Source organism: Ursus arctos, unplaced genomic scaffold (genome assembly GCF_023065955.2).
Source record: "Ursus arctos isolate Adak ecotype North America unplaced genomic scaffold, UrsArc2.0 scaffold_20, whole genome shotgun sequence".
Lineage (NCBI taxonomy): Eukaryota > Metazoa > Chordata > Mammalia > Carnivora > Ursidae > Ursus > Ursus arctos.
Window position 1 is genome coordinate 29,509,109 of NW_026622875.1, and position 19,748 is coordinate 29,528,856.

At 43.0% G+C, this 19,748-nt stretch overlaps 1 protein-coding gene across 2 annotated transcripts in view; it reads right to left on the reverse strand.

Annotated features, from left to right (window-relative positions):
* The window catches only part of ACP3 (acid phosphatase 3), a 46,350-nt gene that overhangs the window by 18,334 nt on the left and 8,268 nt on the right, over positions 1-19,748 (reverse strand). For both annotated transcript variants that reach the window (XM_026497021.4, XM_057315906.1), the window contains exons 3-8: positions 17,897-17,983; positions 17,071-17,223; positions 11,775-11,873; positions 8,144-8,236; positions 6,196-6,328; positions 1,931-2,013 (exon numbers count right to left, since the gene is read on the reverse strand). In XM_026497021.4, coding sequence (XP_026352806.2) covers positions 1,931-2,013; positions 6,196-6,328; positions 8,144-8,236; positions 11,775-11,873; positions 17,071-17,223; positions 17,897-17,983 — 648 coding nt within the window. The remainder of the gene's footprint in view (positions 1-1,930; positions 2,014-6,195; positions 6,329-8,143; positions 8,237-11,774; positions 11,874-17,070; positions 17,224-17,896; positions 17,984-19,748) is intronic.

Here is a 19,748-nt window from a genome sequence, read left to right on the forward strand (position 1 = left end):
TTTTTGATTCACTTAAATGTGCCATACCCCCATGGCAGAGAGGGGAAGGACTAAGTTTTGTGGAGCATCTGTTATGTGCTAGGCAGTATGCTTCTTTTACATATCATTATTCCCATTAAAAAGATGAACAAGCAGACCTTGATAACTTAAGTAACTTGCTTAATCATATAACCCCAAAAAGGAAGAAAGTAAATTTGAGTCTAGCGTTCAGGTTTTGTACCATGCTTTTTCCCAGTGCAACATCTATTTTAGCTTGTTTCATTAATTTTCATTAAATTTAAAATATTTGGAACATATTAATGCTAGATTATATTTCTTTTACAGATTAGAATAATCTGTAATTTTAGAGTTGGGGAAGAGGGACGCCTGGGTGGCTCAGTCAGTTAAGCATCTACTTGCTCAGGTCATGATCCCAGGGTCCTGGGATTGAGCCCCATGTCAGTCTCCCTGCTCAGCGGGAGTCTGCTTCTCCCTCTCCCCCTACTTTTCCCCCCGATTGTGCTCTCTCTCTCTCTGAAATGAATGAATAAAAAAATCTTAAAAAAGTAAAGTTGGGGAAGAATATATAAGGCTATAAATGTTAGGTTAAAATGTAAGGAAATAGAGTGCATAGCCCAAAATTGTCAATTGTTCATCCCAGAGTGCCTAGAAGGCATAGGGGACTGGTCTTCAGTCCCAGTTTGGTCACTAATTAACTATATCATCTTTGAAAGTCCTCTGCATCTGTATCTACAAAGTGGGCATAACATTTGGTTGCCTAAACTCTATGGCCGTATTAAAAAGGGCTTAGAACTGATTTACTGGAGAAAGAACTAGAGTTACAGATTTATGACTTGCCAGAAATCACGCAAGTTAGAACTGGAAACCAGATGTGAAACTAAAGAAACTGGCAGAACGGACTGGTTTCTGGAAGCCCCCGCCCCGGAAGGACTACGCTGTTCCGTCCAGGAGCTCTTTGGCTTACACCATTCAGAACCTCAGAGGAGCAACAAGCTTCCCTGGAAGTCGTCTCTTCCATCTTCCTGCAGAATGAAAACATGGCTTTCTCCAGCCAAACCCCATCTGAGAACTCCCCTGTCATAGAGAAGTGGGTGGGAAGCTGAGTTCCCATCCTGTGTGTCCTGGTTCCCTGCTCATTGCAGACTCCCCGGACAGCCATTTTGGTGCTCTACACACCCCTTGAACCCCTGTCCCCGTCCCCACCCCCTGAACAGTGCCTTTCGCTGGCCCCTGCTCCTAAGCTGAAGCCTTCACCGAGACCTCCCTTTTCCTTTCTGCACCCCATTTGGCTCTAACTTCACGTTGCAGCTCTTTTTCTCCTTCTCTCTTCTAGTCCTTTTGCCTCCTGGAGATTTCTATTTGGATGCTCCCTGGCCTTTCAAACCCAGTTGTCTAAATCGCTCCATTCCCGTGGCCAGAGCACCTCGGTTAACTAACGGCTGGTTAATGGTTCCACCCTCCTTGCCGTCCTGGAGGCTGGAAACATGGCCTTCACCTGTGGTTGTACCTCCCCATCGTTACTCCCCGCCCACATCCCATTCATCACCACATCCTGTTCATGCTCTGCTTTTAGTTTGGAACAGAAGTGGTACTTGCCTTCTCCGTGTCACCAAAGCGCTTGTTTGCACTGCATTTCTATACTGCTTTGTATGGTGTTTATGTCTTCTTGTCAGTCCCAGACCGTAAACGCCTTAAGGGCCCGAATTATGTATTTAGTTTTAAAATTAAAATTTAAAATAAATAAAATTTAAAAATGCCAACCATGTAGGTGGTCTTGTATATACATATTTAGGAGAGTTGAAGAATCACTGTCTAAAATGTCTACCATCTACTGGGCCATAGGGAAATGATGAGGAAGAAAAGGAGGCTCCCTCCTTAAAGACACGACTGCCTGAACGAAGGAATGTTGAGCGGAGGGGAAAACACTTACCGCAGAGTACATGACAAGTTTCCTGTGGTTCGAGGGCTGAGTTGCACTCTTCATGTGACTGAGGATCTCACTGACCAGGACACCTTAAAAAAGAAAGATCAACAAAGGAGCTGAACCAAGCATGGGCTTAAACTTTCTGTTAATTCCTACTGTCTGGTTCTCCCTGCCATGGTTCTCAAGACCTAAGAGAGGAAAAGAAGTAACTTTGGGTTTGCATCTACTTTTTGCTTTACAGTGTTCTACTGAAGCCCTACTTCTATCCCCCATTTACAGTGAGAAAGCTGAGGCCTGGTGACATACAGTGACTCATCCACAGGCTGGGCAAGGAGAGCTGGGTTGGCATACGAGGACCCTACTCTCCCCAGGTTTTGTCAAAGCTTGAGAGAGGAGGTTGAGGAACTTGGAAGGAATGACAAATGGTATTTTTCAGAGAGTTGCTAGCTAGTGCTTTTCTCCAGGGCAGCCCTGAAATGACAGCCTGGCGTCTACTCTGTCTTCACCCCTCTTGCTTCTACTCTCTGGTAGTCAAACCTGTGGGAGGCCATGGGAGAAAGCAGCTCTCTGGATGTCTGTATAGGGCATGGACTGTTTTCTGTGGACCATCTCTGGGGATCACTATTAGGGGGCAGCCAGCATCTTCCATCTGAGGGCTCCACAGAGGAGCGCTCTTGCCCCTCATATCTGTTGTTCCTGAGGTGGTGAAGGGCAGGCACACAACTCAGAGTTTCCACCCTCCTGGCCGACGGTGAAGGCTGAGGGGTATTTTGGGGTGCCAGGTGCTGGATTTCCACAACCGTCACCTGAACATTCCTTATATCTCCGGTGGTTGTTTTGTTTGTTTGTTTTTTTAAGATTTATTAATTTATTTTAGAGAGAGAGTGTGCCATGGGGAGGGGCAGAGGGAGAGGGAGGATTCCATGCTGAGCGTGGAGCCAGATGTGGGGCTCGATTCCATAACCTGGAGATCAGGACCTGAGCCACAGCCAAGAGTCTGACTCTCAACCGACCACGTCACCCAGGCGCCCCTGTTGGTTTCTGTACTACATGTGTAATCTCCTGGCTTCAGAATGACCAGTTTGTTTTTGTAAAGAGCAGGCATTGATGTTAACAGACTGTCATTCCAGGCTCTCCGGTCCACTCAGCAAACACACGGAGCAGCTACCATGGGTCAGATGCTATGCTAGGTGAATCACACTCCTGCCCTCAAAAAGCTCATAAAATAGTACAAAGAGACTGTTCATTCATCTGTCTACCAAGAGGCACCATAAAGGGTTAATTAGGAAGGGAGACGGTTTGCTCTCTCTGTAGATGCTGGGACTCCCTTGACTAGGAATGGAAGAACCTGGAAGCCACATCTCCAACAGGTCTACATCCCTCTGCTTAAGAGAAGGTGGCTTTCTCAGCGTCCTTTAGGGATGACACCATCACCTATCAGCAACCTGTCCATTGACAGGTGCCTCTGCAGCAGCCTTCGGGGCTGACAACGGGATATGATCTCAGCCCTTGGTTCTGGGGTGACTGTCCATCTTGCTCCAGAAGAAACTAGGGGTAACCACCACAGTTACCCCCAGGCACTTGGCATTAGGTTTTATGGGAGGGGACACTGAGGTTCAGAGACTTTCAGCAACTCGTCCAAGATTCCACACCGTGTGCACAGAGGGGCTGAACTTCTCCGAATCCAGCATGTCTTAATCCTTAGACTACACTGTAGCACAGCCTAGCTTCTGAGCTCCCTGTGGCATCATTTATTAACTGCTTACACTAGACAAAGTATCACTGCCTGGAAGACACAAGCTTCCCCTCCCACACTTGGGAGCTACAGCAGGGGCTGGCACACGTTTTCTATAAAGGGCCAGACCATGTTTTAGGCTCTGTGGGCCATGCAGTCGGCCATAACTGTTCCCTCTCAGGGAGAAGCCCCAAAACAGCCATAGCACTACCTAAATGAATGTGGCTGAGTTTCAATCACATTTTATTTACAAAAAAGTAGGCAGCAGACTGGACTTGGCTTGCAGGCTGTAGCTTACATCAACCTGTGGCATACAGTGAGGACAGCTTTTCATTAATACAGACATGACCAGCCATTTATCAAAAATTCCTAAATGAACCTCAGGAATTTGTGTGTGTGTGTGTGTGTGTGTGTGTGTGTGTGTGTGTGTGTGTAGAAGGAGGCGGGTGGAGGGGTGTGGAGTACCAAACTAAGTCATCCCTAAAACCAACTGATGGAACAGAAGTTTCGGCAAAGATCTCCAGATGCCAGTCAAAGTCCTGGTGCTCTTGTGCGACTCTGTGTCACCCAGACAACATATGTTTTCTCTGTAGGATTGCATTTAGCCGCTTCATCATCCAACAAGCATGTAGTTGACAAATCTCTCTTGCCTAGCCAGATCCAAACAATAGGCTGAACTTGGGTTTTGGCAGGAATCACTCAGGAAACAATCTCCTGGCCAATCCACACCCTGGACTTCTCCAGAAAATAGGACAGGTGCATTCACACAAATACCAGCCTTTGGAGTTGAGACCAAAAGAACAGCTTAGGGAAGGACTCTTAACAGACAGAATCCAGTTCAAGGCTCTCAGCAGAGGGGAAAACCGGATTGAGCAGGGGAGTGACTTCCCTGAAATGCAATGTCTAGTAGTCAAAGGAAAACAAGAAGAGGGAACATGAATAAACTGTGAGGAAAACCCCCAGTTTTTCTTCCTATTCAGACTCCTGCATCTATTACTAGACTCTTCTCAGTTTCTGCCTGGCCTTCCTGGCCCATTTCTTCACATTTCTGGCATCTAGAAAAGCGCTTCTGAACGTTCATGTTTCGTGAGGTACCTAGGGATCGCTGCAGAATGCAGATTCTGATTCAGGTGGTCTGGGGTGGGGCCTGAGAGTCTGCATTTCCAACCAGGGGCTTGGTGACGCTGCTGCCGCTCCTCACGGACTGCATGTTGAGTGGTGAGGGGCTGACCTCCTCTGCCATCATGACTGGGTTGGGGGAACTTGCTCAAGAGCCCTGTCTCCACCATCTGATGCGGCTTGGGATTGGGTCATACCTCTGGCACCTGGTGGTTCAGGAATAAGACCTGGCGTATGTGTAGCCAATGGGGCCCAATGTCCACCCCCTGCCTCTTTTCTTGTTTACACATCAGATGAGGCTGCTGCTTGGGCCACGTCCCAACACACAGCCCTGAGTGAAAATCTGTCCAGGTTGGTCCAACAGCCAGGAAGCTTTACCTCTATGTCTTCTCCTGGGGCTCAGCTGAACTGGTTCTCACCCCACAGTGAACAGGGTCTGGCGATGGTTGGAGTCTTGATGTGATTGCCCTGTTTCTCTCAAACTGTCTAGAGTCTGTGACTTGGAACATCTCCTGTGGCTTAGAATTTCTTCACTGTGATGTCTACCTGACATAACGGACCTCCTCTTGCTCTCCATCCTCACTTTTAATGTCTACATTAACAACCCCTAGAGCTGACGCCCCCCATGGTGTCTTGGCCGGCCGCCCAATTGCCCTCAGAGGCATCAGCATCTCTTGCTGTCCTGTCTGGTTCTACCTCCTTTCTTCCATCCACCTATGCTGATGATAAGGGCTTGGCAGCCTCTTGCCTGGGTCTACCTTCGTTATGATAGGATGTCCTATGCCAAATCCAGCTGAAAGGAGGCATCCCTGAGAAATAAATGTCTTTCAACACCAATGGAAAAATTTAAGCTGTGCCATAAATTCGTCAATTGCAATATGTATGAATCTACATGACATAATTAGTCTGCAATTCACTTTCACGATGGCTACCAACAAGGACCTCAGGAAAACAGGCCTCTTTCGTCATACTTCCCACTTGAAGAATTCATCCTAAAGGCAGCCAGACGTAATTGCTTTTCATGGGGCTTAGATACAAAATCCTTAATTGTTTGATCTGGAAAGGATGAAAAGTATCATTTAGCTTTAGCCCAAAGCTTCCATTTTCTAGATGGGGAAAACTAAGGCCCAGAGTAGGTAATATTAATGACTATAAAAAGACATCATGTTTATTGACAGTGTATTATATGCCAGGCACTGTTTATCCCAAACTTTCTGAATACATACATTTATTTTAATCCTTACTCCCTGTGAGGAGGGCATCATTATTATTCCCATTTTGCAGAATGGAAACTAGTGCTGGAGTGATGATGTGACTGGTCCAAGGTCACACAGCTGATTAGTAGTGGGACGGCACTCAGACCCGGATCACTCAACCACAAATCTAGTACAGTCCTTCCACTTTTTTATATACTTACCCCCCTGCAGTCTAGATTTCTCTTTCTGCTTGTGAATTCCATAGATAGACAGGATGGACAATTCTGATAATTCTTTCAACTTAGTCATGGTATCCTCTGTGGCCCAGGAGGGTAACGTGAAATTGTGAACACTCTGTAGCAAAGAAAAAGAGAAGAAAATGTGTATTTTTATTTGACTTTTTTGTCTTCTTTGTCCCTCAAGAACTACTGGGCCTAGTCTTTCTTATCCTGACATTTCTTTCTAGGAAAACTTTACTTTGTGGTAAGTCATGGTATGGATTTTCAGCAGGGAAATTCACAGAGACTGATTCGCCCCTTCCTACCAAGTCCGTAGCTTTTGGCTGAACCATGGGTCCAAAGGGGGAATTTCTAATTTGCAGAGTAAGGGTGAGGTAGGGCAAGAATGTACCTCATTCCTTTATGAAAGGTTTAGAAATCTATGAACCTGTGGGGAAGCTGACACTGACAGGGTTCGATGATATTTCTGTCAAAGCTGAGTGAGTGCCCTGAGAGGACAGCTAGGAGAGGCAATATATTTCTGGAGCCTTCAATACCAGACCCTCCATTCCCATCAGCTTCCAGTTCACTGACTCCTGGGGAATGTGTACGGTACACACAGTAGGCTCTCAATGAATATGTATTACATGGATGAATAAGCTGGACAGCAGGGCCGGTGTAGACTTCTTGCCAATATTTATTACTTGGTATGAAAAAAAGTTGATTCAGAACCCCCAGATTCAAGGATTGAGAGAGAGAGAGAGAGAGTTCTTGAAAGAGAAGATCAAAGTGGAGTGCCTATGGAAGAAATAAGTGGGAGAGAAGTGAAAAGCAAACCATGTACCATGGCCACATCATGGAACAGCTCAGATCAACCGATAGTAAGGAAGAAAAAAAAAAAAAATCAAGACTTGCCAAAATATGGCTTGTCTCCACTGAGGAGTCTTTCCTTTCCTTTTTTCTTTTTTTTTGAAGATTTATTTGTTTATTTGTGGGGGGGGGGGGGGCAGAGGAAGAGAGAGAATCCCAAGCAGGCTCCACACCCAGGGCAGAGCCCAACATGGGGCTCGATCTCATGACCTTGAGATCGTGACCTGAGTCTAAACCAAGCGTCAGATGCTTAACCAACTAGCCATCCAGGCGCCCCTAAGGAGTCTTTTATAAGGCTAATAAATTTTCCATAAAACAGATGCTAATGATAAAGTGAAAATATCAGGAAGGTCATGTAAAGGTCAATAAACTGTTATGGAGGGGGGCAAACTGTGTCATTTGTTACCGACACGGAACCATGAAGGTAATTGCTGGCCCCCAGGCCCTCATGATGACCTCAAGGTCAGAGGTGGATATAAATCTAGTATGCGGTCAGAATTTTGCCCTAGGATTCAGTGAACCCGGTAGAGAAAACAGGATATAGAGTACTCCTTTTGGCCAGTAGGTGGTGCATAGTGAGTGAAAAATACCAAGTTGCCTTGAAAACCCCAAGGTAATTGATCTAGCTTCAGAGGTTATTTCATAGGCACGTACGGCAAGGAAGAGATTCCCAATCAAACCAATTTCTATAGCCGGGCTTAAAGTTGTCTTGCTTATTTCTATATCCATAAATCAGGTAACCTTTTTTTTTCTTCCCTCTATATAATAATATTGTTTTTTTCATTAAAATCCATGACAGGAGCCCAGCAGTCCTCAGTGGCTGAAAAATAAGTAAACGCCAAGACATAGAAGAAAAGTAATTTTGCCTGCAATTTTCTAAAGGGGGACAACATAAATAATGGAGAGAAAAAGTTCGAGTTTTCAATTTAATATAAAGAAGTCTTGAATTATGTTTCAATGTCAAAGGAAGCATAATTAATATATCTGCCAAAAAGGGTAAGAAAATGTTTTCAACTGTTTCAAAACAGGCATAAATCAAAAAATCAGATTGCAAGTTAATCTTTGATATTTTTTCTTTTACCTCACAAAATAAAGGGTCGTAGACTTTAGTCCACATTCCAAAAAGGTCCTGGGTATGGTATCCTGTAAATGTTGGCAAGGTTTCTATAAAGTCCTGAAACACACAGAGAAAACATTTTTTCGTTTGAGTCACTCAATTTCAGCATCACTGATATTTGGGGCTGGATAATTTTGTTGTGGAGGGTGCCCTGTGCTTTGTAGGGTGCTGGGATGTATGCCTGGCCTCTACCCACCAGATGATTAACATCATCCCTAATCCCTCAGTTGTGACAACCCGAAGTGTCTCCAAACGTTGCCAGTGTTCCCTGTGGGGCAAATCTGCCCCCACTGAGAACTCTATTCTTCACATAAAAGTGCAAGGAATATTGGCTGTGGTTGCATGAGCCCAAAGAATTTCACGAACACTAATTGGTCATTTTTCATGATTGCATTAAAACTGTGGGTGCACGCTGGCTTCCTGCCACGTGTCCTGGTTTGTCCTGGAATCAGGCCAAGCAGAACCTCTGGTACCTGGTAGTTCAGGAATAAGACCTGGTGTGTGTGTAGCCAATGGACCCAATGCCCAAAAATTTTTTGGGAAGTAGGTGAAGTAGAACTCACATATATATGACTGGTCAAGGTGAGAAGAGAAAGCATGTCTTAGGCCAAAGCACCTCAGGAATATACCGCAGAAACTGGACCTGCTTTCTGGCTATAAATTTGAAATTTGGGTGGGATGCAAACATTTCTCTAGGTTCTATATTATTCTTGGATTGTCATGGTAATGAGACCCACTATTCAGCTATCTGCCTGATGAATTTGGCAGCAATTTCTGGGAATCCTTGTGGAAGATATTATTTGATGGATCAATTTTCTAGGAAACTATAATTTCCAAATATTAACTCAAACAGATACCCATAAAATAAATGTAATTATTAAAGATCTCCCCCCCCCCAACCAAGGCAAACCAAACAAAAGCTCCAGGGCCAGATGACTTTATGGAGAAATTCTACCAAGATTTTCAAGAGCAAATTATTCTAATGCTATTTTAACTGTTACTGAGTATAGAGAAAGAAAAAAAAAAAAAGAAAACTTTCAAAACATTTTTATGAACCACGTGCAGCACTGACACTGACAAAAGATTGGCCAGAAAACTATAGTCCAATGCTACTTTGAATATGAATGCAAAAGGTATGAGTAAAATATTAACAAATAATTCAATATCCAAAGAAAGGGGCTTGAGTCTAGACATGCAAAGATGGCTCTTTAGTAGCAAATCTATGAATATAATTAATCTTAGTAATTGATCCAAGGAGAAAAATAACTTGATTTCATCTACCTATCTATATAAAAGATTTATTTATTTGAGAGAGAGAGATAGAGAGAGAGCATGTGCTGGTGGGTGGGGGAGGAGCAGAGGCAGAGAGAAGCAGACTCCCCATTGAGCACAGAGCCTTACATGGGGATCGATCTTACAACCCTGAGATCATGACTTGAGCTGAAATCCAGAGTGGAACGCTTAACAGACTAAGCCACCCAGGCACTCCTTGATTATATTTAGATAATGTTAAAAAGATTTTTTCAAAAAACTAAACACCAGTATTGATAAAAATAATCAATAAAATAGGAAAGATGGTTAGTTCCTTAACATGGTACAAATATCACTATTCGGTCCTGAAGCCAGCATGTTTAATAGAAAAACACTTCTAAAATAAAAAACCAGACGAGGATGCCCACAGCCAATACTGTTATGTCCTACTGTACTCTAAATACTGGCCAGTGCAAACATGCAAAAGAAATCAGAGGTAAGGGGTGCCTGGGTGGCTCAGTTGTTTAAGCGTCTGCCTGCAGCTTAGGTCATGATCCCAGGATCCTGGGTTTGAGCCCCGCATCAGGCTCCCTGCTCAGCGGGGAGCCTGCTTCTCCCTCTCCCTCTGCTTGTGCTCTCTCACTTTCTCTCTGTCAAATAAATATATAAAAATCTTTAAAAAAAAAAAATCAGAGGTAAAAATATTGGAAAAGTTGAGGTAAGCCAAAGTTATTTGCAGATATTATAATCTTGGAACAAGCTTAAAGATAAATGTAAAGACCTATGTGAAGAAAACCTTAAAAATTTTTTTGAAGATAAGGACAAATAGGAAAATGTACCATGTTCTTAGAAAGAAATACTCAACATCATAGTGTTGTAAATTCTCCAAGTTAATTTATAAATTTAATATGACCTCAATAAAAACACTAAAAAGTAAAAAAAAAAAAAAAAGTTTTTGGAACTGAGACAAGCGGATTCTAAAATTCACAAAGAAAATAAAAACACAGACATAGCGAAAACACCGTAACCAATATCAACAGGCAAACAATAGAAACCATGCCATTCGTGTCACGGAAAAAAAATATCAAAATATATACAGGAAGCTCCTAAAATGTACGGAAAAGAGAAAACCAATAATCCAAAGGATAAATGCTTAAGGGATATGAAGACAACTGGAAATACAAAAGGCGTTTAACTAAAGATATCCCAAACATACTTATCATAAGAGAAAAATACAACAGCACAATGCTTTATAATGGTGATGGTACTGGGCTTCCTTATCTTGTTGCTGATTTTAGAAGGGATGCTTCTAGTGGTACCATTCTATATTTATAGATTGGCAAATATCCCCGAAGTTGTCACTACACTATTGGCAAGGCTAGAGAGAAACAGGCAATCCTGTGCATTGTTGATTGGGGCAGACATTAGTGTAACCTCTTCGGAGGGCAATTCGATAATACTTCAAATTGCCCCAGAATTTCTACTTCTGGGATATTATTCCACAGATATTCTTGTGAAAATATTTAGATGCACAAGATACTCATACAGACGGTAAATGATTAGAAATGACTCACTTGTCCATCAATATAGACTAGTTAAAGAAAGTATGGTTTGTCCACGAATTCAAATGCAGTTATAAAAAATGATGAAATTCTTCATGTACAGATAGAGTAATATTTCTAAGATATATTGTTAAGTGAAAAAAACCCAAGGTGCCCAACTCTGTGAATACAGTATACTACTTTTATGTAGCAAAGGGGAAGTTTCCAGAATAATTCATATTTATTTGCATATGCATAAAGAAACTGCAAGACAAGAAAACGCTGCCACCAATGACCTGTGGGGTCATTAAGAGACTTTCTGCTGTATTCCTTTTTATATTTTAAAAATTTTTGAACTGTGTAAATGTATTAGAGATTTAAAATTTTATTTTTAAAAACACAAAGCATTATATCTACCTTTTGCATGGTCTTAAAAGGGTGTATTCTGCAAAATGGAAACATAAAATAAAAAAGACTATCCTTTGTATATGAAATCAATGGTCGCAGCCCCTCAGCCTCTTTGGGGCAGATGATTTTAAACTTGCATTTATTCTGAGCCAGGCATGCACTTTCTGGTTCCTCTGGTAGATGGGTATAAGATTAGAGAGGGACTGGCTTCTTTCCTGGCTTGTGGCAGGGAAGGGGACCAGATGGTGATGACTGACTCGCATTAAACATTTTAACCCACTGCTATAACCAGCCACTGGCAGACACATTCCACCCACACCTTTAAGAAGCTGGAGCTTCATCCTTTGTCTTGGCCCTCGCCCTCCTGTACACCACTAAATGACATGATTTTTAACCTTATAAGGATGCAACCTCTGCTGGAATTCCGTCGACTGGAGAGTCTCCTCCTTAAGTTCTTTAAAACGAGGGCAGTCCCGGAAAGGCAGGTAAAGCAACTGAGGACAAAAGAAAAACCATAAATTCTTTATTAGTCAGAAGAACTTCGCTAGAGAAGCCGCAGCCATATTTTAAGCCTCCTTAGGTGCAAAGTGACCTGAATAAAAGATTCAAATGTGTTTTGAGAATGGAAATTCTAAAATTGAGGAAAAAGAGAGAAATGGTCTGTAGGTCTTAAATAGTAGGATATGCACACAGAACGGAAAAGCTTTTTTTTTTTTCTTTCATGAACTTGCCTAAAAAGGACTGTGTGGTTGGTAAATACACTTCCTCGTTTTCCATGTTGATGTAACTGTTATGTTGCTTCCTACTGGACCTCTTACATTTCTAGCATGAGATACACATGTGTGTGCAAAGGCATCCTGCCCCCCCACCTCCTCCTCCAACATACACATAAATATAGAGAAATAAATAAGAGGTTCTGGAAAAAGATTGGTTAATCATTCATTGACTTAAGTTCCGGTCAAAATAAGGGCATATACTAAATATATTGAAAAATACATTTTAAAACCCATTATAAATTGGACGATCTTCTGTAGTCTTAACTATAATCTCTAGGTTGGTGACGACTCAGCTTATTTTGTTGCTCGGACTTTTCATTTGTGGCCGGTCTTGTATTTCCAGCCCTTGGGGGACATCACTACTTGGATGTTTCTCTTCTTCCTCAAGTTTAACATGTACAAAACCGAAGTCAACTTCATTTTTAACCATTCTGCCTTTGTAATCTACTTTTGCCAATGGCAAAATGTATCATCCTGTTTCATAGACTAATCAGTTTCCTTGCCCACTTTCAGAATATATCCAAACTAGACTCCTCTTCATCATATTCATTGTTCCCACCATCATAACCTGTGTTTTGATTAATGCAAGGGCCTCCTATTTGGTCACTAGGCATCCATCCACTCTTTCCATCTTTACAATTCATTCTCCATACCACAGCTACCCTAATCCTTGTTTTATTTTTATAAATACCAATCTTTCTAAAGCATTAATCAGATCATACCATTCTGTAGTTTATAATTTTCACTGGCTTTCATATTACTTGGAATAAAATCCAAACTCAGTTAACCCTAGAGATCTCTGCCCTGCTTTCCTGCTACTGCCCCCTTATTCTTCTCTAGCAACACCGGAGGCCACGTTGTTGTCCCCTGAACTCACAGGTTTGGGGGCTCTGCCTGTTCCCTGAGACCTTGCCCCCCGTCACTCCTGCCAGGCTCTTCAAACAGCCGCAGCCATGATCACATTGCCTTGTTTCATTTCCTTCGGGGGAACTCATCGCCATTTGAGATTATTACTATTTTTTACTTCGTCATCTATTTCCTATAAAATATCAACTCAAGGACAGCCAGCATCTTGTCTGTTTTGTCCATTGTTGTGTTGTCAATGTCTAGAACAGAGTCAGCCATATTTGTAGCTGCTCAGAAAACTTTTTAAAAATAGGTTGCTTCCTGGGTCACCTGGGTGGCTCAGTTGGTTAAGCGTCTGTCTTTGGCTCAGGTCATGATCCCAGGGTCCTGGGATCGAGCCCTGCATCAGGCTTCTTGCTCAGCGGGGAGTCTCCTTCTCCCTCTGCTCCTGCTCTCTCTCTCAAATAAGTAAAATCTTAAAAAAAAAAAAAAATAAGTTGCTTCCTGATTCTGTCATTTGCCTTATTTTGCTTTCCTTCCTCTCACGTCTTTACCATCTAATTTCAGACCTTCATTTGTTTCATTCCTGAATTGCTTCAACAGTTATTCTCTGAGGCCCTAGTATTCTTTCCTTCCAAACCACAATCAGACAGATACCTCAGAGCACGGCTCATCGTGTGTGCACGGGTGTCTTTTATGTCCGCTGCTTTACAGCCCAATTTTCCCGCATGGCCTTCCGATTTTCCCACAGAAGGAACGGCACTGCGGAGCGAAAAGGCACAGGGCTCTTCATTTAAAGGTCGAGGTTTTAGTGAATTACTCAACCTTCCTAGACTTTCATTTTCTCATCCCACATATTGAAAGAAGCTGAAAATAAGTGGAATAATCACCTAAAAATCCAACCAGCATTTTGCAATTCACAAAGTCTCTTCCATTTCTTAGCTGGATTTTCACAAATCGTCCTGAAGTAGTTAGAGAGGTACTGTTGTTCCCATGTTACAGAAAAGGACACTGGAGCAGGGAGGTGACTGGAGGTCAAGTGTCTGAAATGGTAGTTGGCTCTCAGACCTGGGTTTCCCCGGCTTTAAATGCAGCCCTCCTCCTCCACCGCACTGCCTCTCAGGCTCAAGGTTCCTCCTGGCTATCACGTGTGTATTCTCCGGTCTGTGCCCAACATAGCTAATCAGACGTTTTCATTCCTTCTAAATAAGAACTCTGGACACAGAAGGGCAAGCCATCTGTATATTCACCCACTGCCATGCTTTTGGGTTGCCTTCTTCTCCTTTCCTTCCCTCCTCCGAGGTCTGGTTCAAGCTCTCACTCTCTCCGTGAAGACTCGAATGGCTGCCCTGTAGTCGCGCCACCGGGGTCCTTCTGTGAGTTCCTCTAGCAGGTGCAACTTGTTCTTGCTTCATCGCCCACCACTTTGTAGCATGGTCTACACGTGTCACACATGCAAATCGGTTTTCATCAAATGGGTGATAAATTAGGGAGGAAACCTGGCCTCGTGTTTTTCTACAGCCTTTAGCACAGCTAAAGTGTGTTGATTGACGGATGTTTGTCAGGTTTCTTGGTTGATGTTAGAACTGTTTTTATCTTAGTGAGGACGTAGCTGGAAGCCATGGGGAGATACTCTTGTTCCTCTCTTCCTCACTCTCCTTTGTTTTTCCTCTTTTCCTTTTTTTTTAAATATTTTATTTATTTATTTGACAAAGAGAGAGAAAGCATTCAAGCAGGAGGCAGAGGGAGAAGCAGACTCCCCGCTGAGCGGGGAGCCTGACACAGGGCTTGATCCCAGAACCCCGAGATCACGGCGTGACCTGAAGGCAGATGCTTAACTGACTGAAACACCCCGGCACTCCTCTCTTTTCCTCTTCTAATAGCTCCTATAGTCTCTTTACTACATAATTTAATTACTATCTTTCAGGATTAAGGGTTAAACATCTACCTTGTTCTACATTGGCTAAATTGGATGCTGCTGTCCAGTGTCTATCTATGCAGAAAAGGCTGTGGCAACAGTGATTTTTTTTTTCCTTTTGGAAGAAAATATTCACAAACTCCTAAGAATACTAATCATCATAATACTTCTCTCTTGATTCTGTGAAGGAAAGACGTACAAATGAATCATCTTGTCTTTTCAGGAAACATCAAAAAAAGTGGTTGGAGTAGACTTACCTAGACTGAGGTCGACAGATTCAGGCTGTTTCTACAAAGTATTTGGGGAAGATTCTTACGTCATCAGATGCAACAGTTAAGTCAAATGTCTAGGAGTACTGGCAGGGCAAAGAGGATGGAACCTACCCCAGGGGCCCCTGGGCAACAGCCCGATGCAGAAGGCATGCTAAGCCTCAGCTACTGAGAGAGGACATGGTCATGCTTACAGTGGGACTGCAGGGGAATCAGGATGGATTCCTTGTCCCAAACTATTCCTTTCATACAGTCTTTTTTTTTTTCTTTTTAGAAGGGGGAGGAGCAGAGGGAGAGGAAGATAGAGAAACTTAAGCAGGCTCCACACCCAGCACAGAGCCTGAAGTGGGGCATGATCTCACAACCCTGAGATCATGACCCGAGCCGATATCAAGAGTCTGACACCCAACTGACTGAGCCATCTGGATGCCCCTCCTTCATATAGCCTTAAATTCCACACCTGGGAGGTTAGTTAGATTCATTTAATACTATTTAAAACCAAAGCAGTTCCTCTGAAAACGTTAAAGAGCTTTTGGTGCCTCCTGCCCAGTGCAAATAAATTTGAGAGTTTCTTTCAAATAGCCCCATTCAGACAGCTTGGTTTACGGTACTGGTTCTCAAACTTGGTTGTCCACTAGAATCATCTAGGGACATTATTTTAAAGTACTGATGCCTGCATCCCACCCTCAGAGATCCTGATTCGTTATAGCAAGTGCCCTATGTGCCAGGATTTAAAAAATTTTTTTTCAGGTAATTCTAATATAATAACTTTGAGAACCACTAGTTTACAGGGAAGGAAATTGTCTGGAATGAGATAGGCCTGGTTCTTGTCCCAATAGCGATGCTTACCAGCTTTGTGGCACTGAGCTTATTTTGTTTCTCTCTCTGAGCACATATTTCCCTGGCTATAAAAGGAGAACAGTGATATTGTCCATTCAAGGTTGTTATGAAAGGTAAATATGATGACACATATCAAAGTACTGGTCACTGACTATGCACTCAAATCTTTCTTTTTTTCCCCTACCTCAGAATGGGGGTTTTCATGTGGGGAGGGAAATTTTGTAGGTAGAGAGCTCTTAGAATATTCTGGAGAAAGGAGAACCCTATGTGGGGCACCAAAAACCTGGGAATTGAAGGTAGAAAAAGGGGAAGTCTGTGTGTGTGTGTGTGTGTGTACATGTGAAGATGGAGAGGGGAAAATTGCCATTTTTTAAAAAAGATTTATTTATTTATTTATTTGAGAGAGAGAGAGAGAGAGCACGGGGTGGGGAGGGGCAGGGGGACAGGGAGAGAGAAAGTCAGGCAGACTTGGCTCTGAGCGTGGAGTGCGGAGCCTGAGGTGGGACTCGATCCCATGACCGGGAGACCATGACCTGAGCTGAAACCAAGAGTTGGCCACTTAATCAACTGTACCCCCAGGAGCCCGCATACTGCCATTTGTTGAAAGGATGGCAAAACAAAGTGGCTGATGAAGGTCCAAACTGACATTCTGTTCCTACTTTCTCTTACCTGGGGCTTCCTACGTCCTACTCTGTCCTTCACACCTTTATTTGGAAAAATATTAAGATTGCACCGACCGGGGCGCCTGGGTGGCGCAGCGGTTAAGCCTCTGCCTTTGGCTCAGGGCGTGATCCCTGCGTTGTGGGATCGAGCCCCACATCAGGCTCCTCCGCTGTGAGCCTGCTTCTTCCTCTCCCACTCCCCCTGCTTGTGTTCCCTCTCTCGCTGGCTGTCTCTGTCGAATAAATAAACAAAATCTTTAAAAAAAAAAAAAAAAAAGATTGCACCGACCAAGCAGCATGCAGACCTCCAAACCCACAAGTACTGGGCAACCTGCCTTCCTCCTCCTAGGTCAAATAGGAGGTTTTTCCCGAATACTCACCCGATCTTCAGAAAGAGAGAGTGTGTGCACTGGGATGGGCTGCCAGGGTAGGCTGGGATTCCAGACGCTGATACCCTCTGGAGGAAATAGGCCTGCAAGGTTTGTCATAGCACTCATCAAAGTCCGATCGACATCTGTACTTTGAATATAAACCTAGAGTGGGAAAAATCAAAGGAGATTCCAACTGATTGGAACTGTGCGTTTTTCCCTGTGGAGCAAAGAGTACATTTGAGAAAGGCCAGGACCCTCACATGAAAACATTAGCAAACATTGTGGTAGCATCATGATCATAATATCTACAGCGGAAGAGACAGTATGATGAGAATGCCACTTGGTACGTCAATAGTTGAACTGATAAAGAGACCAATTAAGTGATGGCTACTTGCCGAGCCAAACTATTTGCCATAGATGTCCATAAAGTTTTGAACTTAGTCATATTTATAAATTTTTTAGGAACAAAGTATTTGTATAAAGAGGAGTACATTTGGGGCACCTGGGTGGCTCAGTTGGTTAAATGACTGCCTTCGGCTCAGGTCATGATCCCAGGGTCCTTGGATTGAGCCCCACATCAGGCTCCCTGCTTGGTAGTGAGTCTGCTTCTCCCTCTCCCTCTGCCCCACCTCCCACTCATGTTCTCATTCTTTCTCTCTCCTCTCAAATAAATAAACAAAATCTTAAAAAAAAAAAGAAAGGAGGAGTACGTTTGTAAATAAGATCTCTGACTTGTGTAAGTTCCTTGGGAAATGAGCAAAGCACTTTTACACATGCAACATTATGTTAAATTCTTTCAGGGAAAAAGGCTCCCACTCTTGGCTCCCCAACTCACCTGTTCACGTTTGTAGGACTCATTCAAAAAATTTCTATATCTTTTCCTTACATACTGTCCGAGTTCATAATGCTGCTCCATGCCCAGCTATGGGAACAAATAAAAGCAAAAATCAGTGAAAGTAAATTCTGCACATCTCATGTATGAGTCTCACCTCTCCTCATTGAATGTGTGGAGCGAACCATGTGTACTTTAATAGTTCCACGACAACAACAACAACAACATATTTTTAAATGAAACAACAAAAGAGAGTTGTAATCTTCAGCCATGACTCCTTGAGAAAACTCATGCAACTTCATTAGCACTTAACATAGAGCCTTGCACAGTTCACAGCTGGTGATTGATCTGATTTAAGTAAATGGTTCATCTCTGGCGTGGTAGAACATCACTGACTCATCTTTGTCGGTGGAACATTCAAGGGAGCTGGTTGACCACTTGGTGGAGGTTTTGTGGAAGACATTCAACCATCTGATGAGAGGTTGGACTTGAGGAATCTGAAGATCACTTTCACCTCTGGGTGTAATGATTTATTATCTGCACGGTTTACTTACGCCTGGTTCATGAAAAACTAGAGCCTGTTACTCAAAGTGTGGTCTGGGGATCAGCAGTATTAGCATCACTTGTTAGAAACCAAATTCTTAGGCCCCAACTTGATCTCCTGAGCCAGCACCTTTGGGGGGTGTGTGGAGCTCAGGAACCCCTTTGTACCAAGCTTACTAAGATTCTGATGGCCAGTAAACACTGAGAAATGTTGCTTTAGTTCAGTGATCCTCAAGCATTAGGGTGCATCAGAAGCAAAATTATCTAGGGATGCTTGTTGAAAGGCAGATGCCTCAGCACTTCCCTCCGAGATTTCCTTCTTGCTAGACCCCGGGGTGGCCCTGGAACCTGCATTTTAACAACTGTCCTGAGTGATTCTGATCTGTGTAGTAGAGTGCCATGCTTTGAGAAACACTGCCTTCAAGTCTGTCTTTAATCCTGAGCTTTACTAGAGCTTCAGGAATCAGAGAGGTTGTGTTTTTCCTTGTGATGAGAACTCTTGGGATTACTCTCGTAAGAACTTTCGTATGTATTATGGAGCTGTTTTATCTATAGTCGTTACACCGTACATTAAATCCCTACTACTTATTTACCTCGTAACTGGAAGTTTGTATCTTTTGACCACCTCTTCCCCAATCCTCTTCCCCTCACACCTGGCCTCTGGCAACCACAGATCTGATCCCTTTCTCTATGAGTTTGGTTTTTTAAATTTTAAATTTTTTTAGATTCCACATATAAATGAGATCATATAGTATTTGTCTTTCTCTGGCTTCTATTACTTAGCATAATGTCTTCAAGGTTTACCCATGTGGCTGCAGACAGTAGGATTTTATCATTTTTTATGGCTAAATAATACTCCACTATAGATATATACCACAACTTCATTATTCATTCATTTGTTGATGGGCATTTAGGTTGTTTCCATATCTTGGCTATTGTAAATAACACTGCAACGAACATGGGGGTGCAGATATCTTTTTGAATTAGTGTTTTCATTTCCTTTGACTATTAGAACCTGCATTTTAAAAGATCTCTAAATGATACATTTGTACTTGGAAGCTTGAGAAACACTGCTCTAGGGAAATCTGATGGCTAGTCAGAGACTCCCAGAAGGAGAATCCAGATCCCACAGTCTGAAAGAATCTTAGAGTCTCACTGGAAAAGCAGAATAAGGGAACAGGAGTCTCCACACAGCCACAGGTATTAAGAAGTAGCCTTGAGTTTTTATTACTGTTCCCAAGAAGCCTGAAGCTGGGTAGGCTATGGTGGGAGGAGCTCTGACCCGGGCAGCCAAAAGATGCTGACCTCAAAC